Source organism: Aphis gossypii, chromosome 3 (genome assembly GCF_020184175.1).
Source record: "Aphis gossypii isolate Hap1 chromosome 3, ASM2018417v2, whole genome shotgun sequence".
Lineage (NCBI taxonomy): Eukaryota > Metazoa > Arthropoda > Insecta > Hemiptera > Aphididae > Aphis > Aphis gossypii.
Window position 1 is genome coordinate 10,955,405 of NC_065532.1, and position 24,955 is coordinate 10,980,359.

At 26.7% G+C, this 24,955-nt stretch overlaps 1 protein-coding gene across 50 annotated transcripts; it reads right to left on the minus strand.

Annotated features, from left to right (window-relative positions):
• Positions 1-24,220, minus strand: LOC126551489 (uncharacterized). Of its 50 annotated transcripts, none has more exons than XM_050204973.1 (17): positions 24,038-24,220; positions 16,860-16,962; positions 16,426-16,795; positions 16,248-16,355; positions 15,826-16,183; positions 15,422-15,528; positions 15,034-15,357; positions 13,005-13,112; positions 9,858-10,004; positions 6,929-7,036; positions 6,718-6,864; positions 6,540-6,647; positions 3,440-3,586; positions 3,262-3,369; positions 1,966-2,112; positions 1,788-1,895; positions 1-432 (listed from the first exon to the last, which is right to left on the minus strand). In XM_050204973.1, exons 7-17 carry the CDS (start codon positions 15,037-15,039, stop codon positions 166-168), a joined length of 1,401 nt encoding a protein of 466 aa, XP_050060930.1. In that variant the 5' UTR covers positions 15,040-15,357; positions 15,422-15,528; positions 15,826-16,183; positions 16,248-16,355; positions 16,426-16,795; positions 16,860-16,962; positions 24,038-24,220; the 3' UTR covers positions 1-165. The 50 variants fall into 50 exon arrangements, 48 of the variants coding, with proteins under 48 accessions (XP_050060930.1, XP_050060904.1, XP_050060906.1 ...); XM_050204947.1 differs by lacking the exons at positions 13,005-13,112; positions 15,034-15,357; positions 15,422-15,528 and adding exons at positions 10,069-10,176; positions 10,247-10,615; positions 11,507-11,614 and having other exon boundaries at positions 24,038-24,218; XM_050204949.1 differs by lacking the exons at positions 13,005-13,112; positions 15,034-15,357; positions 15,422-15,528 and adding exons at positions 10,069-10,176; positions 10,247-10,615; positions 12,539-12,646 and having other exon boundaries at positions 24,038-24,218.
• Between the last annotated feature and the right edge of the window lie 735 nt (positions 24,221-24,955).

Sequence of the window (24,955 nt, forward strand, 5' to 3'; positions counted from 1 at the left end):
TTTTACGAACTGTTTAAAGGTAAGTTTATTTATTTATTATAAAACATAAATTGGTTCACTCGACGCCAACGGCTGCGCTATCCATTCTATAGTAGATTAGCATTATATTTAACTGTAACTTGGAAACCGTCGTCAGAATACATAGAATACCAATTTCTTTACTTATTACTTTACTATACTGCAAGGATATGTGTCGGTCTTCACAATTTTTGAATTTGTTTTAGTTTTATTATTCATATTGTAGGACGACTTGATCTTTTTGCATTTTACAGGACTATTTTCACTATTTGTTGGGTTGTCCGGTTTGAAATGGGTCTTTAGAGAATTATATATTTTTTCCGCTGCCAGGGCGCCAGCCATCACTGCTCGGTTTATTTCATCTAATTCAATTTTAGTATCTTTTTGCTGTTTTTGGTTAAATATTGATCTGTTCTGTGGAGAATAAAAAAAGAAATATAATAATAATTTTTATATATTCTATAAACTTAGTACTTACTAAACTAAATGAAATACACGATAAAATAATAATCATGAACCATATGATTTTCATTTTGTTTTTGTTACTATTTTTTTTTTTAATTATCAAAGGATCACACTCTTCAATCTAAAAAAAAATACGAAACATTATTATTTCCAGTTACAAATTCTTGGAAAAACATTATAATATAACTAACAGCCATGTAACTCGCTATAAGTGAGTACCCAAGTTCAGAGACACGACTTTAAAAAGAATATCGTAATAAGTCTAGTAATCACATCACACATTTCTAATAAAATGGGTCTTCAGAGCATTATATAATTTTTCCACTGCCAGGGCGCCAGCCATCAATACTTGGTTTTTTTGTTCTAATTCAATTTTGATATCTTTTTTCTGTTTTAGGTTAAATATTGATCTGTTCTGTGGAGAATAAAAAAAGAAATATAATAATAATTTTTATATATTCTATAAACTTAGTACTTACTAAACTAAATGATATACACGATAAAATAATAATCATGAACCATATGATTTTCATTTTGTTTTTGTTATTATTTTTTTTTTTAATTATCAAAGGATCACAGTCTTCAATCTAAAAAAAAATACGAAACATTATTATTTCCAGTTACAAATTATTGGAAAAACATTATAATATAACTAGCAGCCACGTAACTCGCTATAAGTGAGTATCCAAGGTCAGAGACACGACTTTAAAAAGAATATCGTAATGTTTTTTATTACAATTGCACTAATATACTATTGATTTTTAAAAGCAAAATGTAGATTATATTATTATGCCATTTAGTGAATTATGAATATTCTGATATTGGTGTTTCCAACGTAATAAAAATAAAAAATATATAATTAAAAAGAATAAATGGGTAACAAACCTGTTCAATAAAATTAAATTTAACTTTTAACAACTCATTGTTACCTCCATCTTTTGGTTTAAGTATTCTCCTCAGTTGAGGTACTATAATAATAGTTATTATTAATATAATTAATAGTTAAATTATAATTATTATTTTTATAACTATTTTAGTTTTATTATTCATATTGTAGGACGACGATCTTTTTGCATTTCAGGACTATTTGCATTATTTGTTGGGTTGTCCGGTTTGAAATGGGTCTTCAGAGAATTATATAATTTTTCCGCTGCAAGGACGCCAGCCATCACTGCTCTGTTTATTTCATCTAATTCAATTTTAGTATCTTTTTGCTGTTTTTGGTTAAATATTGATCTGTTCTGTGGTGAATAAAAAAGAAATATAATAATAATTTTTATATACTCTATTAACTTAGTACTTACTAAACTTAATGATATACACGATAAAATAATAATCATGAAACATATGATTTTCATTTTGTTTTTGTTACTATTTTTTTTTTTAATTATCAAAGGATCACAGTCTTCAATCTAAAAAAAAATACGAAACATTATTATTTCCAGTTACAAATTATTGGAAAAACATTATAATATAACTAACAGCCATGTAACTCGCTATTATAAAATGGGTCTTCAGAGCATTATATAATTTTTCCACTGCCAGGGCGCCAGCCATCAATACTTGGTTTTTTTGTTCTAATTCAATTTTGATATCTTTTTTCTGTTTTTGGTTAAATATTGATCTGTTCTGTGGAGAATAAAAAAAGAAATATAATAATAATTTTTATATATTCTATAAAAACTTAGTACTTACTAAACTAAATGATATACACGATAAATAAATAATCATGAAACATATGATTTACATTTTGTGTTTGTTATTATTTTTTTTTTTATTATCAAAGGATCACAGTCTTCAATCTAAAAAAAAACGAAACATTATTATTTCCATTTACAAATTATTGGAAAAACATTATAATATAACTAACAGCCAAGTAACTCGCTATTATAAAATGGTCTTCAGAGCATTATATTTAACTGTAACTTGGAAACCGTCGTCAGAATACATAGAATACCAATTTCTTTACTTATTACTTTACTATACTGCAAGGATATGTGTCGGTCTTCCCAATTTTTGAATTTGTTTTAGTTTTATTATTCATATTGTAGGACGATTTGATCTTTTTGCATTTTACAGGACTATTTGCATTATTTGTTGGGTTGTCCGGTTTGAAATGGGTCTTCAGAGAATTATATAATTTTTCCACTGCCAGGGCGCCAGCCATCAATGCTTGGTTTTTTTGATCTAATTCAATTTTGATATCTTTTTTCTGTTTTTGGTTAAATATTGATCTGTTCTGTGGAGAATAAAAAAAGAAATATAATAATAATTTTTATATATTCTATAAACTTAGTACTTACTACTAAACTAAATGAAATACACGATAAAATAATAATCATGAACCATATGATTTTCATTTGTTTTTGTTACTATTTTTTTTTTTAATTATCAAAGGATCACACTCTTCATCTAAAAAAAAATAAAAAAAATACGAAACATTATTATTTCCAGTTACAAATTCTTGGAAAAACATTATAATATAACTAACAGCCATGTAACTCGCTATAAGTGAGTACCCAAGTTCAGAGACACGACTTTAAAAAGAATATCGTAATAAGTCTAGTAATCACATCACACATTTCTAATAAAATGGGTCTTCAGAGCATTATATAATTTTTCCACTGCCAGGGCGCCAGCCATCAATACTTGGTTTTTTTGTTCTAATTCAATTTTGATATCTTTTTGCTGTTTTTGGTTAAATATTGATCTGTTCTGTGGTGAATAAAAAAGAAATATAATAATAATTTTTATATACTCTATTAACTTAGTACTTACTAAACTTAATGATATACACGATAAAATAATAATCATGAAACATATGATTTTCATTTTGTTTTTGTTACTATTTTTTTTTTTAATTATCAAAGGATCACAGTCTTCAATCTAAAAAAAAATACGAAACATTATTATTTCCAGTTACAAATTATTGGAAAAACATTATAATATAACTAACAGCCATGTAACTCGCTATTATAAAATGGGTCTTCAGAGCATTATATAATTTTTCCACTGCCAGGGCGCCAGCCATCAATACTTGGTTTTTTTGTTCTAATTCAATTTTGATATCTTTTTTCTGTTTTTGGTTAAATATTGATCTGTTCTGTGGAGAATAAAAAAAGAAATATAATAATAATTTTTATATATTCTATAAACTTAGTACTTACTAAACTAAATGATATACACGATAAAATAATAATCATGAAACATATGATTTACATTTTGTGTTTGTTATTATTTTTTTTTTTATTATCAAAGGATCACAGTCTTCAATCTAAAAAAAAATACGAAACATTATTATTTCCATTTACAAATTATTGGAAAAACATTATAATATAACTAACAGCCAAGTAACTCGCTATTATAAAATGGGTCTTCAGAGCATTATATTTAACTGTAACTTGGAAACCGTCGTCAGAATACATAGAATACCAATTTCTTTACTTATTACTTTACTATACTGCAAGGATATGTGTCGGTTCCCAATTTTTGAATTGTTTTAGTTTATTATTCATATTGTAGGACGATTTGATCTTTTTGCATTTTACAGGACTATTTGCATTATTTGTTGGGTTGTCCGGTTTGAAATGGGTCTTCAGAGAATTATATAATTTTTCCACTGCCAGGGCGCCAGCCATCAATGCTTGGTTTTTTTGATCTAATTCAATTTTGATATCTTTTTTCTGTTTTTGGTTAAATATTGATCTGTTCTGTGGAGAATAAAAAAAGAAATATAATAATAATTTTTATATATTCTATAAACTTAGTACTTACTAAACTAAATGAAATACACGATAAAATAATAATCATGAACCATATGATTTTCATTTTGTTTTTGTTACTATTTTTTTTTTTAATTATCAAAGGATCACACTCTTCAATCTAAAAAAAATACGAAACATTATTATTTCCAGTTACAAATTCTTGGAAAAACATTATAATATAACTAACAGCCATGTAACTCGCTATAAGTGAGTACCCAAGTTCAGAGACACGACTTTAAAAAGAATATCGTAATAAGTCTAGTAATCACATCACACATTTCTAATAAAATGGGTCTTCAGAGCATTATATAATTTTTCCACTGCCAGGGCGCCAGCCATCAATACTTGGTTTTTTTGTTCTAATTCAATTTTGATATCTTTTTGCTGTTTTTGGTTAAATATTGATCTGTTCTGTGGTGAATAAAAAGAAATATAATAATAATTTTTATATACTCTATTAACTTAGTACTTACTAAACTTAATGATATACACGATAAAATAATAATCATGAAACATATGATTTTCATTTTGTTTTTGTTACTATTTTTTTTTTAATTATCAAAGGATCACAGTCTTCAATCTAAAAAAAAATACGAAACATTATTATTTCCAGTTACAAATTATTGGAAAAACATTATAATATAACTAACAGCCATGTAACTCGCTATTATAAAATGGGTCTTCAGAGCATTATATAATTTTTTCCACTGCCAGGGCGCCAGCCATCAATGCTTGGTTTTTTATCTAATTCAATTTTGATATCTTTTTTCTGTTTTTGGTTAAATATTGATCTGTTCTGTGGAGAATAAAAAAAGAAATATAATAATAATTTTTATTATATTCTATAACTTAGTACTTACTAAACTAAATGATATACACGATAAAATAATAATCATGAACCATATGATTTTCATTTTGTTTTTGTTATTATTTTTTTTTTTAAATATCAAAGGATCACAGTCTTCAATCTAAAAAAAAATACGAAACATTATTATTTCCAGTTACAAATTATTGGAAAAACATTATAATATAACTAGCAGCCACGTAACTCGCTATAAGTGAGTATCCAAGGTCAGAGACACGACTTTAAAAAGAATATCGTAATGTTTTTTATTACAATTGCACTAATATACTATTGATTTTTAAAAGCAAAATGTAGATTATATTATTATGCATTTAGTGAATTATGAATATTCTGATATTGGTGTTTCCAACGTAATAAAAATAAAAAATATATAATTAAAAAGAATAAATGGGTAACAAACCTGTTCAAAAATAAAATTAAATTTTAACTTTAACAACTCATTGTTACCTCCATCTTTTGGTTTAAGTATTCTCCTCAGTTGAGGTACTATAATAATAGTTATTATTAATATAATTAATAGTTAAATTATAATTATTTTTTTATAACTATTTTTAGTTTTATTATTCGTATTGTAGGACGACGATCTTTTTGCATTCAGGACTATTTGCATTATTTGTTGGGTTGTCCGGTTTGATGGGTCTTCAGAGAATTATATAATTTTTCCACTGGGCCAGGCGCCAGCCATCAATACTTGTTTTTTTTTGTTCTAATTCAATTTTGATATCTTTTTTCTGTTTTTGGTTAAATATTGATCTGTTCTGTGGAGAATAAAAAAAGAAATATAATAATTTTTATATATTCTATAAACTTAGTACTTACTAAACTAAATGATATACACGATAAAATAATAATCATGAAACATATGATTTACATTTTGTGTTTGTTTATTATTTTTTTTATTATCAAAGGATCACAGTCTTCAATCTAAAAAAAAATACGAAACATTATTATTTCCATTTACAAATTATTGGAAAAACATTATAATATAACTAACAGCCAAGTAACTCGCTATTATAAAATGGGTCTTCAGAGCATTATATTTAACTGTAACTTGGAAACCGTCGTCAGAATACATAGAATACCAATTTCTTTACTTATTACTTTACTATACTGCAAGGATATGTGTCGGTCTTCCCAATTTTTGAATTTGTTTTAGTTTTATTATTCATATTGTAGGACGATTTGATCTTTTTGCATTTTACAGGACTATTTGCATTATTTGTTGGGTTGTCCGGTTTGAAATGGGTCTTCAGAGAATTATATAATTTTTCCGCTGAAGGACGCCAGCCATCACTGCTCGGTTTATTTCATCTAATTCAATTTTAGTATCTTTTTGCTGTTTTTGGTTAAATATTGATCTGTTCTGTGGTGAATAAAAAAAGAAATATAATAATAATTTTTATATACTCTATAAACTTAGTACTTACTAAACTTAATGATATACACGATAAAATAATAATCATGAAACATATGATTTTCATTTTGTTTTTGTTACTATTTTTTTTTTTAATTATCAAAGGATCACAGTCTTCAATCTAAAAAAAAATACGAAACATTATTATTTCCAGTTACAAATTATTGGAAAAACATTATAATATAACTAACAGCCATGTAACTCGCTATTATAAAATGGGTCTTCAGAGCATTATATAATTTTTCCACTGCCAGGGCGCCAGCCATCAATGCTTGGTTTTTTTGATCTAATTCAATTTTGATATCTTTTTTCTGTTTTTGGTTAAATATTGATCTGTTCTGTGGAGTATAAAAAAAGAAATATAATAATAATTTTTATATATTCTATAAACTTAGTACTTACTAAACTAAATGAAATACACGATAAAATAATAATCATGAACCATATGATTTTCATTTTGTTTTTGTTACTATTTTTTTTTTTAATTATCAAAGGATCACACTCTTCAATCTAAAAAAAAATACGAAACATTATTATTTCCAGTTACAAATTCTTGGAAAAACATTATAATATAACTAACAGCCATGTAACTCGCTATAAGTGAGTACCCAAGTTCAGAGACACGAGTTTAAAAAGAATATCGTAATAAGTCTAGTAATCACATCACACATTTCTAATAAAATGGGTCTTCAGAGCATTATATAATTTTTCCACTGCCAGGGCGCCAGCCATCAATACTTGGTTTTTTTGTTCTAATTCAATTTTGATCTTTTTTCTGTTTTAGGTTAAATATTGATCTGTTCTGTGGAGAATAAAAAAGAAATATAATAATAATTTTTATATATTCTATAAACTTAGTACTTACTAAACTAAATGATATACACGATAAAATAATAATCATGAACCATATGATTTTCATTTTGTTTTTGTTATTATTTTTTTTTTTAATTATCAAAGGATCACAGTCTTCAATCTAAAAAAAATACGAAACATTATTATTTCCAGTTACAAATTATTGGAAAAAATTATAATATAACTAGCAGCCACGTAACTCGCTATAAGTGAGTATCCAAGGTCAGAGACACGACTTTAAAAAGAATATCGTAATGTTTTTTTTATTACAATTGCACTAATATACTATTGATTTTAAAAGCAAAATGTAGATTATATTATTATGCCATTTAGTGAATTATGAATATTCTGATATTGGTGTTTCCAACGTAATAAAATAAAAAATATATAATTAAAAAGAATAAATGGGTAACAAACCTGTTCAATAAAATTAAATTTAACTTTTAACAACTCATTGTTACCTCCATCTTTTGGTTTAAGTATTCTCCTCAGTTGAGGTACTATAATAATAGTTATTATTAATATAATTAATAGTTAAATTATATTATTATTTTTATTTTATACTATTTTTAGTTTTATTATTCGTATTGTAGGACGACGATCTTTTTGCATTTCAGGACTATTTGCATTATTTGTTGGGTTGTCCGGTTTGAAATGGGTCTTCAGAGAATTATATAATTTTTCCGCTGCAAGGACGCCAGCCATCACTGCTCTGTTTATTTCATCTAATTCAATTTTAGTATCTTTTTGCTGTTTTTGGTTAAATATTGATCTGTTCTGTGGTGAATAAAAAAGAAATATAATAATAATTTTTATATACTCTATTAACTTAGTACTTACTAAACTTAATGATATACACGATAAAATAATAATCATGAAACATATGATTTTCATTTTGTTTTTGTTACTATTTTTTTTTTTAATTATCAAAGGATCACAGTCTTCAATCTAAAAAAAAATACGAAACATTATTATTTCCATTTACAAATTATTGGAAAAACATTATAATATAACTAACAGCCAAGTAACTCGCTATTATAAAATGGGTCTTCAGAGCATTATATTTAACTGTAACTTGGAAACCGTCGTCAGAATACATAGAATACCAATTTCTTTACTTATTACTTTACTATACTGCAAGGATATGTGTCGGTCTTCCCAATTTTTGAATTTGTTTTAGTTTTATTATTCATATTGTAGGACGACTTGATCTTTTTGCATTTTACAGGACTATTTGCATTATTTGTTGGGTTGTCCGGTTTGAAATGGGTCTTCAGAGAATTATATAATTTTTCCGCTGAAGGACGCCAGCCATCACTGCTCGGTTTATTTCATCTAATTCAATTTTAGTATCTTTTTGCTGTTTTTGGTTAAATATTGATCTGTTCTGTGGTGAATAAAAAAAGAAATATAATAATAATTTTTATATACTCTATAAACTTAGTACTTACTAAACTTAATGATATACACGATAAAATAATAATCATGAAACATATGATTTTCATTTTGTTTTTGTTACTATTTTTTTTTTTAATTATCAAAGGATCACAGTCTTCAATCTAAAAAAAAATACGAAACATTATTATTTCCAGTTACAAATTATTGGAAAAACATTATAATATAACTAACAGCCATGTAACTCGCTATTATAAAATGGGTCTTCAGAGCATTATATAATTTTTCCACTGCCAGGGCGCCAGCCATCAATGCTTGGTTTTTTTGATCTAATTCAATTTTGATATCTTTTTTCTGTTTTTGGTTAAATATTGATCTGTTCTGTGGAGAATAAAAAAAAGAAATATAATAATAATTTTTATATATTCTATAAACTTAGTACTTACTAAACTAAATGAAATACACGATAAAATAATAATCATGAACCATATGATTTTCATTTTGTTTTTGTTACTATTTTTTTTTTTAATTATCAAAGGATCACTCTTCAATCTAAAAAAAAATACGAAACATTATTATTTCCAGTTACAAATTCTTGGAAAAACATTATAATATAACTAACAGCCATGTAACTCGCTATAAGTGAGTACCCAAGTTCAGAGACCGACTTTAAAAAGAATATCGTAATAAGTCTAGTAATCACATCACACATTTCTATAAAATGGGTCTTCAGAGCATTATATAATTTTTCCACTGCCAGGGCGCCAGCCATCAATACTTGGTTTTTTTGTTCTAATTCAATTTTGATATCTTTTTGCTGTTTTGGTTAAATATTGATCTGTTCTGTGTGAATAAAAAAGAAATATAATAATAATTTTTATATACTCTCTATCAACTTAGTACTTACTAAACTTAATGATATACACGATAAAATAATAATCATGAAACATATGATTTTCATTTTGTTTTTGTTATATTTTTTTTTTAATAATCAAAGGATCACAGTCTTCAATCTAAAAAAAAAATACGAAACATTATTATTTCCAGTTACAAATTATTGGAAAAACATTATAATATAACTAACAGCCATGTAACTCGCTATTATAAAATGGGTCTTCAGAGCATTATATAATTTTTCCACTGCCAGGGCGCCAGCCATCAATACTTGGTTTTTTTGTTCTAATTCAATTTTGATATCTTTTTTCTGTTTTTGGTTAAATATTGATCTGTTCTGTGGAGAATAAAAAAAGAAATATAATAATAATTTTTATATATTCTATAAACTTAGTACTTACTAAACTAAATGATATACACGATAAAATAATAATCATGAAACATATGATTTTCATTTTGTGTTTGTTATTATTTTTTTTTTTAATTATCAAAGGATCACAGTCTTCAATCTAAAAAAAAATACGAAACATTATTATTTCCATTTACAAATTATTGGAAAAACATTATAATATAACTAACAGCCATGTAACTCGCTATTATAAAATGGGTCTTCAGAGCATTATATTTAACTGTAACTTGGAAACCGTCGTCAGAATACATAGAATACCAATTTCTTTACTTATTACTTTACTATACTGCAAGGATATGTGTCGGTCTTCCCAATTTTTGAATTTGTTTTAGTTTTATTATTCATATTGTAGGACGACTTGATCTTTTTGCATTTTACAGGACTATTTGCATTATTTGTTGGGTTGTCCGGTTTGAAATGGGTCTTCAGAGAATTATATAATTTTTCCGCTGAAGGACGCCAGCCATCACTGCTCGGTTTATTTCATCTAATTCAATTTTAGTATCTTTTTGCTGTTTTTGGTTAAATATTGATCTGTTCTGTGGAGAATAAAAAAAGAAATATAATAATAATTTTTATATATTCTATAAACTTAGTACTTACTAAACTAAATGAAATACACGATAAAATAATAATCATGAACCATATGATTTTCATTTTGTTTTTGTTACTATTTTTTTTTTTAATTATCAAAGGATCACACTCTTCAATCTAAAAAAAAAAATACGAAATATTATTATTTCCAGTTACAAATTATTGGAAAAACATTATAATATAACTAGCAGCCACGTAACTCGCTATAAGTGAGTATCCAAGGTCAGAGACACGACTTTAAAAAGAATATTGTAATGTTTTTTATTACAATTGCACTAATATACTATTGATTTTTAAAAGCAAAATGTAGATTATATTATTATGCCATTTAGTGAATTATGAATATTCTGATATTGGCGTTTCCAACGTAATAAAAATAGAAAATATATAATTAAAAAGAATAAATGGGTAACAAACCTGTTCAATAAAATTAAATTTAACTTTTAACAACTCATTGTTACCTCCATCTTTTGGTTTAAGTATTCTCTTCAGTTGAGGTACTATAATAATAGTTATTATTAATATAATTAATAGTTAAATTATAATTATTATTTTTATAACTATTTTTAGTTTTATTATTCGTATTGTAGGACGACGATCTTTTTGCATTTCAGGACTATTTGCATTATTTGTTGGGTTGTCCGGTTTGAAATGGGTCTTCAGAGAATTATATAATTTTTCCGCTGAAGGACGCCAGCCATCACTGCTCTGTTTATTTCATCTAATTCAATTTTAGTATCTTTTTGCTGTTTTTGATTAAATATTGATCTGTTCTGTGGTGAATAAAAAAGAAATATAATAATAATTTTTATATACTCTATTAACTTAGTACTTACTAAACTTAATGATATACACGATAAAATAATAATCATGAAACATATGATTTTCATTTTGTTTTTGTTACTATTTTTTTTTTTAATTATCAAAGGATCACAGTCTTCAATCTGAAAAAAAATACGAAACATTATTATTTCCAGTTACAAATTCTTGGAAAAACATTATAATATAACTAACAGCCATGTAACTCGCTATAAGTGAGTACCCAAGTTCAGAGACACGACTTTAAAAAGAATATCGTATTAAGTCTAGTAATCACATCACACATTTCTAATAAAATGGGTCTTCAGAGCATTATATAATTTTTCCACTGCCAGGGCGCCAGCCATCAATACTTGGTTTTTTTGTTTTAATTCAATTTTGATATCTTTTTTCTGTTTTTGGTTAAATATTGATCTGTTCTGTGGAGAATAAAAAAAGAAATATAATAATAATTTTTATATATTCTATAAACTTAGTACTTACTAAACTAAATGATATACACGATAAAATAATAATCATGAACCATATGATTTTCATTTTGTTTTTGTTATTATTTTTTTTTTTAATTATCAAAGGATCACAGTCTTCAATCTAAAAAAAAATACGAAACATTATTATTTCCATTTACAAATTATTGGAAAAACATTATAATATAACTAACAGCCATGTAACTTGGAAACCGTCGTCAGAATACATAGAATACCAATTTCTTTACTTATTACTTTACTATACTGCAAGGATATGTGTCGGTCTTCCCAATTTTTGAATTTGTTTTAGTTTTATTATTCATATTGTAGGACGACTTGATCTTTTTGCATTTTACAGGACTATTTTCATTATTTGTTGGGTTGTCCGGTTTGAAATGGGTCTTTAGAGAATTATATATTTTTTCTGCTGCCAGGGCGCCAGCCATCACTGCTCGGTTTATTTCATCTAATTCAATTTTAGAATCTTTTTGCTGTTTTTGGTTAAATATTGATCTGTTCTGTGGTGAATAAAAAAAGAAATATAATAATAATTTTTATATACTCTATAAACTTAGTACTTACTAAACTTAATGATATACACGATAAAATAATAATCATGAAACATATGATTTTCATTTTGTTTTTGTTACTATTTTTTTTTTTAATTATCAAAGGATCACAGTCTTCAATCTAAAAAAAAATACGAAACATTATTATTTCCAGTTACAAATTCTTGGAAAAACATTATAATATAACTAACAGCCATGTAACTCGCTCTAAGTGAGTACCCAAGGTCAGAAACACGACTTTAAAAAGAATATCGTAATAAGTCTAGTAATCACATCACACATTTCTAATAAAATGGGTCTTCAGAGCATTATATAATTTTTCCACTGCCAGGGCGCCAGCCATCAATGCTTGGTTTTTTTGTTCTAATTCAATTTTGATATCTTTTTTCTGTTTTTGGTTAAATATTGATCTGTTCTGTGGAGAATAAAAAAAGAAATATAATAATAATTTTTATATATTCTATAAACTTAGTACTTACTAAACTAAATGATATACACGATAAAATAATAATCATGAAACATATGATTTTCATTTTGTGTTTGTTATTATTTTTTTTTTTAATTATCAAAGGATCACAGTTTTCAATCTAAAAAAAAATACGAAACATTATTATTTCCATTTACAAATTATTGGAAAAACATTATAATATAACTAACAGCCATGTAACTTGGAAACCGTCGTCAGAATACATAGAATACCAATTTCTTTACTTATTACTTTACTATACTGCAAGGATATGTGTCGGTCTTCCCAATTTTTGAATTTGTTTTAGTTTTATTATTCATATTGTAGGACGACTTGATCTTTTTGCATTTTACAGGACTATTTTCATTATTTGTTGGGTTGTCCGGTTTGAAATGGGTCTTTAGAGAATTATATATTTTTTCTGCTGCCAGGGCGCCAGCCATCACTGCTCGGTTTATTTCATCTAATTCAATTTTAGAATCTTTTTGCTGTTTTTGGTTAAATATTGATCTGTTCTGTGGTGAATAAAAAAAGAAATATAATAATAATTTTTATATACTCTATAAACTTAGTACTTACTAAACTTAATGATATACACGATAAAATAATAATCATGAAACATATGATTTTCATTTTGTTTTTGTTACTATTTTTTTTTTTAATTATCAAAGGATCACAGTCTTCAATCTAAAAAAAAATACGAAACATTATTATTTCCAGTTACAAATTCTTGGAAAAACATTATAATATAACTAACAGCCACGTAACTCGCTATAAGTGAGTACCCAAGGTCAGAGACACGACTTTAAAAAGAATATCGTAATGTTTTTTATTACAATTGCACTAATATACTATTGATTTTTAAAAGCAAAATGTAGATTATATTATTATGCCATTTAGTGAATAATGAATATTCTGATATTGGCGTTTCCAACGTAATAAAAATAAAAAATATATAATTAAAAAGAATAAATTGGTAACAAACCTGTTCAATAAAATTAAATTTAACTTTTAACAACTCATTGTTACCTCCATCTTTTGGTTTAAGGATTCTCCTCAGTTGAGGTACTATAATAATAGTTATTATTATAATATTAATAGTTAAATTATAATTATTATTTTATAATTATTTTTAGTTTTATTATTCGTATTGTAGGACGACGATCTTTTTGCATTTACAGGACTATTTGCATTATTAGTTGGGTTGTACGGTTTGAAATGGGTCTTCAGAGAATTATATAATTTTTCCGCTGCCAGGGCGCCAGCCATCACTGCTCTGTTTATTTCATCTAATTCAATATTAGTATCTTTTTGCTGTTTTTGGTTAAATATTGATCTGTTCTGTGGTGAATAAAAAAAGAAATATAATAATAATTTTTATATACTCTATTAACTTAGTACTTACTAAACTTAATGATATACACGATAAAATAATAATCATGAAACATATGATTTTCATTTTGTTTTTGTACTATTTTTTTTTTTTAATTATCAAAGGATCACAGTCTTCAATCTAAAAAAAAATACGAAACATTATTATTTCCAGTTACAAATTCTTGGAAAAACATTATAATATAACTAACAGCCATGTAACTCGCTCTAAGTGAGTACCCAAGGTCAGAGACACGACTTTAAAAAGAATATCGTAATAAGTCTAGTAATCATCACACATTTCTAATAAAATGGGTCTTCAGTGCATTATATAATTTTTCCACTGCCAGGGCGCCAGCCATCAATGCTTGGTTTTTTTGTTCTAATTCAATTTTGATATCTTTTTCTGTTTTTGGTTAATATTGATCTGTTCTGTGGAGAATAAAAAAAGAAATATAATAATAATTTTATATATTCTATAAACTTAGTACTTACTAAACTAAATGATATACACGATAAAATAATAATCATGAAACATATGATTTTCATTTTGTGTTTGTTATTATTTTTTTTTTAATTATCAAAGGATCACAGTTTTCAATCTAAAAAAAATACGAAACATTATTATTTCCATTTACAAATTATTGGAAAAACATTATAATATAACTAACAGCCATGTAACTTGGAAACCGTCGTCAGAATACATAGAATACCAATTTCTTTACTTATTACTTTACTATACTGCAAGGATATGTGTCGGTCTTCCCAATTTTTGAATTTGTTTTAGTTTTATTATTCATATTGTAGGACGACTTGATCTTTTTGCATTTTACAGGACTATTTTCATTATTTGTTGGGTTGTCCGGTTTGAAATGGGTCTTTAGAGAATTATATATTTTTTCTGCTGCCAGGGCGCCAGCCATCACTGCTCGGTTTATTTCATCTAATTCAATTTTAGAATCTTTTTGCTGTTTTTGGTTAAATATTGATCTGTTCTGTGGTGAATAAAAAAAGAAATATAATAATAATTTTTATATACTCTATAAACTTAGTACTTACTAAACTTAATGATATACACGATAAAATAATAATCATGAAACATATGATTTTCATTTTGTTTTTGTTACTATTTTTTTTTTAATTATCAAAGGATCACAGTCTTCAATCTAAAAAAAAAACGAAACATTATTATTTCCAGTTACAAATTATTGGAAAAACATTATAATATAACTAACAGCCACGTAACTCGCTATAAGTGAGTACCCAAGGTCAGAGACACGACTTTAAAAAGAATATCGTAATGTTTTTTATTACAATTGCACTAATATACTATTGATTTTTAAAAGCAAAATGTAGATTATATTATTATGCCATTTAGTGAATAATGAATATTCTGATATTGGCGTTTCCAACGTAATAAAAATAAAAAATATATAATTAAAAAGAATAAATTGGTAACAAACCTGTTCAATAAAATTAAATTTAACTTTTAACAACTCATTGTTACCTCCATCTTTTGGTTTAAGGATTCTCCTCAGTTGAGGTACTATAATAATAGTTATTATTAATATAATTAATAGTTAAATTATAATTATTATTTTTATAATTATTTTTAGTTTTATTATTCGTATTGTAGGACGACGATCTTTTTGCATTTACAGGACTATTTGCATTATTAGTTGGGTTGTACGGTTTGAAATGGGTCTTCAGAGAATTATATAATTTTTCCGCTGCCAGGGCGCCAGCCATCACTGCTCTGTTTATTTCATCTAATTCAATATTAGTATCTTTTTGCTGTTTTTGGTTAAATATTGATCTGTTCTGTGGTGAATAAAAAAAGAAATATAATAATAATTTTTATATACTCTATTAACTTAGTACTTACTAAACTTAATGATATACACGATAAAATAATAATCATGAAACATATGATTTTCATTTTGTTTTTGTTACTATTTTTTTTTTTAAATATCAAAGGATCACAGTCTTCAATCTAAAAAAAAATTTGAAACATTATTATTTCCATTTACAAATTATTGGAAAAACATTATAATATAACTCACAGCCATGTAACTCGCTATTATAAAATGGGTCTTCAGAGCATTATATTTAACTGTAACTTGGAAACCGTCGTCAGAATACATAGAATACCAATTTCTTTACTTATTACTTTACTATACTGCAAGGATATGTGTCGGTCTTCCCAATTTTTGAATTTGTTTTAGTTTTATTATTCATATTGTAGGACGACTTGATCTTTTTGCATTTTGCAGGACTATTTTCACTATTTGTTGGGTTGTCCGGTTTGAAATGGGTCTTTAGAGAATTATATATTTTTTCCGCTGCCAGGGCGCCAGCCATCACTGCTCGGTTTATTTCATCTAATTCAATTTTAGTATCTTTTTTCTGTTTTTGGTTAAATATTGATCTGTTCTGTGGAGAATAAAAAAAGAAATATAATAATAATTTTTATATATTCTATAAACTTAGTACTTACTAAATTTAATGATATACACGATAAAATAATAATCATGAAACATATGATTTTCATTTTGTTTTTATTTTTTTTTTTTAATTATCAAAGGATCACAGTCTTTAATCTAAAAAAAAATACGTATCATTATTATTCCCAATTACAAATTATTGGAAAAACATTAAAATATTACTAGCAGCCTCGTAACTCGCTATAAGTGAGTATCCAAAGTCAGAGACACGACTTTAAAATAATATCGTAATAAGTCTAGTAATCATATCACAGATTTCTATATAGAACTGTAATGATATGTTCAAATTTACATATCATAAATTTTGTAAATTCGTTATTTTCATTTAATAAAATATATAACGGTCGAGTTGTCGTACGCATGTAATAAAATCTAAAATAACCCCAATAAATCATGTCACTGGTGATTGGAACGATTCCTATTATCTAGTCTCGTACAGGACACTGTACGGGATTATAACGGTACAGCGCAACACATGCAACTTCTTTCATGTGCCGCCGGAGACGGGGGATGGTCCGGTCAGGGTCGCTTTCACCAGGGAAAAGACAATTTTCTTTGGGGACACCGACACCTTTGATCGGGCCGCCGATGACTCTGGCGGACCTGGCCTAAATCGTCTCCTCTCATCAGTGCATGAGCACCCTCCATGGCGAGAAGTGCATGAGCACATCCAAAACATATAAGTGCATGAGCACCACCCAGACAGACAAGTGCAGGAGCACAGCAGACTTACACACAACCACTCAAAAGACATTGCCTACGACAACTTTACTGTTTCTTTTTCTACAACGAAATTTGTTAAAGTGTTTAGTTATTTCTTTTTTGAGTGCTAAAAAATTTAATAAATTCTATCCTTGTTACGTCGACTGCAACCACAGACAGCTGCGGACAAGGTAAGGTGCATGCGCATCCATATTTAAACAATAATAGTATTATAGAGTTTACTTGATCGTTCTCGAAGCTCGACCTCGAGAACCCTCCGACCATCAGGAGGAAGGTGATTCCGCAAATTTAGAGTGATAAAACATAGGCTAAAATAATCGATAAATTTCTAATAACTTATAAATATATTTGAGGCAATCATTCAAGGCTTGTGTCCCTTGTGATTGCCGATACAATTTATTTAAACTACTACTTCGCTTAAATCAAAACAATTACTTTTAAAAACAAAAATATAATCAACATATTAATATTTTTACAATTACTGTTAACTATATTTTTAATTATTCTTATTTTTGGTTTCTTTATTTTTGCGTTATTACAAAGTGGCGCCCAACAGAAGTTCAGTTCATTTTTTCAAATAAACTGAGAATTGATCAAGTACACTTTACTAAAATACTTAGTTATCTTATATATCATATTACTAACATAAGTAAAAAAAAAAAAGTATATATAAATATATAACTAATTAAAAACGGGATATAATCAAATTAAATTTTAAGAAAATCTTACTTCTTTTTTATTTTAACCCGTAAATATCATAATATCATAAAAAAAAAAAAATAATAATAATATATATACTTGTAAGTCTTAGAGAATTTACAAGCATTTAATACAAAAAAAAAAAATATATTTATTATTTATATATACTTGTGTGCATGAGCGCATGTTATAATTATAATATATATTTGAATGATCATTATATATTATAAGATTAACAGACAATATTTCTAGTATTTAATAAGTAAAACATTTTAATTTAACTATTCTGTTTGCTTTTAATACTTATGAATAATATATTATACATATATATTTACACAATAATTTATTTATGTTTATTGTATAATAAATAAACTATACAATCTTAAATGCTTTATAAAAACATTATACTAACACAATAATTAACAACATAAAAATATAAATCAAATATAAAATTAGAAATGGGTGACAATAGAAACCTTTCTTTAAACCTGGAAAATTTTCAGGCAATATATCTGAAAGCATTGATTCTTTCTTAAAAAATATAAAAGAGCAGCAATAATTAACGATTGGTCGGAAAACGAAAAATTTCAATATATTTCTATATTTTTAGAAGGCACTGCTCTCACATTCTATGACAATATTTTGGATACTTTTGAAAATATTCAATGGTCTGATTTTGAAAAAAAGTTTAGATTAGAATTTGAACCTATTTTCCAAATTGATATGCTTAGATTAATACTCGAAAACGTAAACACTTCCTGATGAACAAAGCGTCTCTTACATTAATGAAGTAGAATCATTGTGTAGGCGAATAGACAAACATATGTCACAGGAGAAATAGTAAGAAATATTTTAAAAGGTTTAAAGCCCGACATATTAAGATGCATAGGAATATTAGAAAATAAAACACTAGATGAATTAAAAAGAAATATTCGTAAATGTGAACTTATAGAATTCATGACCACGGGAAGTATAAATAAAAGCCCATTTGAAATTGAATCAGAAATAATACAAAATAAAACACAAAAAATAAATACAATTGACTTAATAAAAGATAATGAAATCAACAAATTACGTGACGAAATCGAAAATTTAAAAACAACTGTAGAGCAATTAATCTCATATCAGATAAACAATAACAACCAACAAGAATTTTTTTTAATAATATACATGAATTCACAAAAAATAATTCAACCCTTAGATATAATAATGATAACGATACCAACAATGATTATAACATTAACTATAAAATAATAATTCAGCACATATAACATGTCAATTATGCAACAAATTTGGACATTCTGCAATAAATTGTCGCTCAACTAATAATGTGTATAAAACACCAAATGCAGAATTAATACAACTGATAATTATTCCCCGTTAATTACAACGTCTCAAAACAAATAATAAATAAAATCAACTTTATACCCAATGCTCCTAACACTAAAACTCGATTTCATAACCAACCTTATAATTACAGTAACTTCATAACCCAAAAAAGGCAATGTTCAATTTGCTTAAAAAACAATCATTCTGAAAATAAATGTTATTTCAAAGATAAACCCCGCCTTGTATGCCAAATTTGTAATAAATTCGGACATTTGGCTAATAATTGTAGTTTATATGTAAATAAAACAAAAAAAGTAAAATCAGTTAAATCCAGTTGTTAGTAGTAAAAACTTAACGGCAGGAGACATAATTCAAAAAGCAAATAAAATAGATAGTATATCAAATACATTGCACATAAAGGCCATATTTAACGATAAATTAACACCAATAACAATTGACACGGGAGCAAACATATGCTGTATTAGACAAGAATTACTAACAAACGAATATACAATAATGCCTAGTGCAATGCAGCTATTAGGAGCGGATAATAAACCAATAAGCGCGATCGGTATAACCAAGATAAAAATCAATATTAACAATAAAACTTCGATGTAGATATCCATGTAGTAAAAAATTTATCCAGTTTAATTATACTTGGAAATGATTTCTTGATCAAAAACAATGCTTTAATTGATTTCAAAAACAATAATATTATCTTAAATAATAATATAAATACTCAATTGAAAATTAATAACACTAATACATTATATTGCACAAATAATACCAATAATATCAAAGAATTAAAAGGTAGCATATTTAACTGCCCAGATAACTTTGCGATAGCTCACTGTATATCTGCAGACCTTAAAATGAATAAGGGAATACAAATTTAATATGCAAAGTATATGGTGATACTAGTCCACAACTTGCATTACAAGAATTAAATGTAGGAAACACCATACCCATAAACAATAATAATAAAACTATATTTCATTTAATAACAAAAAAATTATATTATCACAAGCCTAAATATGAAGATCTAAAAACTTCAGTTCATAACCTAAAACTTGAAGCTATAAGACTATATTTTAAAAATAGCAATACCCACCCTAATTTCAGGACCACACGAATTTAGCTGGTCTATAATAAAACAATTAATATATTCAGAATTTGAAAATACTAACATTGATATATATATATATCACAAAGATGAAGAAAATATAACACAAAATTGGAAATCAAAAGAACACACTGAAATAATTAATAACATTCATACTTTTTTTAAAAATAGTAATAATAAAATAAAATAAAACAAATGACATGCAGCCTAAAAATAAAGCCTATAACATATTTTCTATGCATAAAACAAAAAATTTTCTCAGTGATGGAAATTGTCTAACAAATAACTTAAATACCAAAGATACGAAAAACAATGATAATATTATATAAATAATATCAAACAAAACCATATATATAAAAAAATAATAATAATAAAAAATTGACAGAATCCGCTAATACATTATATATACAAAAATCACCAGATTCCATTAATTAAATTAGTTTAAGTTATTATAATTATATAATAAATATTTACAAAAAACATAATAGCATAGTTCAAAACTAGTATAAGTAAAATAAAATTAGTAAGTCACAATTGTTTGTACATCAATACAAAAATTGTAAAAAATAACTTAAGTTAAGTTAAAACATTAAGTCATAATTGTTTGTACCCACATCAAAAAAAAAAACTGTGTAAAAAAATATAACATTAACTATTTATAAGTATAAGGTAAACCATGAGTGTTATTGCAATATATAAAAAAAAAAAAAATAACCTAATCTAAGTTAGTAAAAAATTAAGTTGATTATTGTTTAATAATTGTTTTATTTTTTAACAATTAATAATTTTAAAAAAAAAAAAAAAAAAAAAATGTAAAAAAAAATTAACCCTAACTTATCAGTAGTTTAAGTTAAACCACAATTGTTTATACACAAATAAAGAAAAAAAAAAAAAATGTAAAAATTCTTTTAACCCTAACTAACCAGTAATATAAGTTAAGTCACAGCTATTTATACCCAAATCAAAAAAGAAATTGTAAAAAATTTTTTAACCCCAACTAATCAATAGTTTAAGTTAAACCACATTTGTTTATACCCAAATCAAAAAAAAAATGTAAAAAACATTAACCCTAACTAACCAATAGTATAAGTTAAACCACAATTGTCATTGCAATTAATAAAAAAAAAAAAAAAAAAAAATGTTAAGGACAAACAACCTAATATAAGTTATAAACTAACCTTAGTTAAGTTAATATAAGTATAGAAAGACCATTCCTAAGACAGATATAAATAATACTAAAACAGAAATAAAAATAAATAAACAACAAAGAAACTATAATAAAATACAAAAAATTCAAATTAGACAAATTATTATTAAGACACAATCAAGATTTATCATATAAAAAATAAACGTAGATAGAATATAGAAAAATATATATATAGAGTCATTTACTATTATTAGACATAAGCTCTAGCTAATAAGTTAGAATACAAAATTAGAAATTAAGCAATAACAAGAGAATGTACAATTTTTAATATCATATTATGTCAAACAAATAAAATTGTAAAGCAATCATTATAATCCACCAGTTAGAAAATTCAATTCACAAATAAAAAATTTTTTTTTTTAAATTAACACAATTAGAGCAATATTGGAATAGGAGTGGAAGAAAACTCAAGCCTCAAATTTGCACTCACACTATTCCAATATTACATGTACAAGCTCTAATCATATTATCATTAACCCTTTAATTTTGTATAAAACAAAAATAAAACATTACCCGTTTGCTTTATATTACAACTTTTAAACTTTTAACTTTTGAATTTTAATTTTTTCTCTTTCTCTAAAATCTCAATTATTGTATCACGCTGACACTCTACCACGAGTGGTGTTGTGAGGGCACAACACAAAAAAGCGTAGGGTGGATGTAATGATATGTTCAAATTTACATATCATAAATTTTGTAAATTCGTTATTTTCATTTAATAAAATATATAACGGTCGAGTTGTCGTACGCATGTAATAAAATCTAAAATAACCCCAATAAATCATGTCACTGGTGATTGGAACGATTCCTATTATCTAGTCTCGTACAGGACACTGTACGGGATTATAACGGTACAGCGCAGCAACACATGCAACTTCTTTCATGTGCCGCCGGAGACGGGGGATGGTCCGGTCAGGGTCGCTTTCACACCAGGAAAAAGACAATTTTCTTGGGGACACCGACACCTTTGATCGGGCCGCCGATGACTCTGGCGGACCTGGCCTAAATCGTCTCCTCTCATCAGTGCATGAGCACCCTCCATGGCGAGAAGTGCATGAGCACATCCAAAACATATAAGTGCATGAGCACCACCCAGACAGACAAGTGCAGGAGCACAGCAGACTTACACACAACACACTCAAAAGACATTGCCTACGACAACTTTACTGTTTCTTTTCTCACACAAACGAAATTTTTAAAGTGTTTAGTTATTCTTTTTTTGAGTGCTAAAAATTTAATAAATTCTATCCTTGTTACGTCGACTGCAACCACAGACAGCTGCGGACAAGGTAAGGTGCATGCGCATCCATATTTAAACAATAATAGTATTATAGAGTTTACTTGATCGTTCTCGAAGCTCGACCTCGAGAACCCTCCGACCATCAGGAGGAAGGTGATTCCGCAAATTTAGAGTGATAAACATAGGCTAAAATAATCGATAAATTTCTAATAACTTATAAATATATTTGAGGCAATCATTCAAGGCTTGTGTCCCTTGTGATTGCCGATACAATTTATTTAAACTACTTCGCTTAAATCAAAACAATTACTTTTAAAAACAAAAATATTAATCAACATATTAATATTTTTACAATTACTGTTAACTATATTTTTAATTATTCTTATTTTTGGTTTCTTTATTTTTGCGTTATTACAGAACTAAAGGTTAAGCTACCGACAACAGCATGAAAATATAAATACATATACAACGATATAATACAATTTGTTTAATCAAATACAGTATTGTAGGTATATTGGTTAATAAATACTGGACTATGAATGAAACATCAATGTAATTATGCGCGAAAATCTAAGCAAAAGCAATAGAATCTTTCGGCGTCCGCAATATTAATCACCGTTCACAATTACACGAAAAAGATATGTGAACAAGACGTATACGAACAGCTTTCGAAATACACGTACTACGCAACAGTTGGGACGTAAAAATCGCGAAACAGATGAATATGAACAAAAATAAAAAAAACCCAAAGGAAACGTTGTCTGCAGTCGTACTCATTACCGCGATCGCGTTTGTTATGAAATAATATAATATAATATACGTAATATAGGAAGGAAGATAATATACTTACATCAATTATGCAGGAATCACAATAATTTGAATTCATAATCTCATCACATATACAACTACTCGGCTGTCTAATCATAAAACACAGTAAGCACTAAGCGACATTCTTATCAATTTACGTTTTATTTGCTCACTAGATGTGCCTCGCTCTGCTGTGAAATTCGGTCTAAGTGAAATTCGGTCTAAGTGATATTCGCTCTAAGTGAGTACCCTAGGTCGGAGACGGGACTGTAAAAAAAATATCGTAAAAAGTCTAGTAGTCACAATTTTAGTTAACCTAACCTCTGGTTGTTTGAGAGGAGCCGATGGGGTCCTAACCTAACCTTCGAGGGGGTCGGTGTGCCTCGATTTCTGGGCTGGTGGGCTTCGGCGCCTTCGAGGGGGTCGTGTAAAAATCGTGTTATCAGGAATTCGGTCGGAAATTGTAATCGGGTGTCTAGAAAAGAAATCATACACTAAAAAAGTAAGAAAAGTACTGAAGTCGAGTAAATAAATACGAAAAATGGTAATTGAGTGTCTAGCTATCAGTCCTAAACTGGTGTAATACCGTTTCCCATTGCATGACCTGTTCTTTTTTTATATAAAAAAATGTATTTAGCGAAAATGATAGTCGAGTGTCTATAGCTATCAATCATCACAATATCACGTGATGCCTGCGCCTCCGACGTCGAAAGTCTAATGTTGTATTGTAGGATTATAAGTATAAAGTCGAATAACATATTGTGAGCATTCAAGTCAAGTTGTCAGTTATCATTGGGAAAAATCGAATTAAACGCCATTAAACCCACCCACCACGTAGGCAATCCGACTGCGTCGGATCGCGGACAATGCGTGAATAGTAAGTTTATAATGCCAATATAGTATAATATGAACAATCTGATACCGTGTTCCGTCGCATGCCTGGTTCTTTTTTTCATATTAT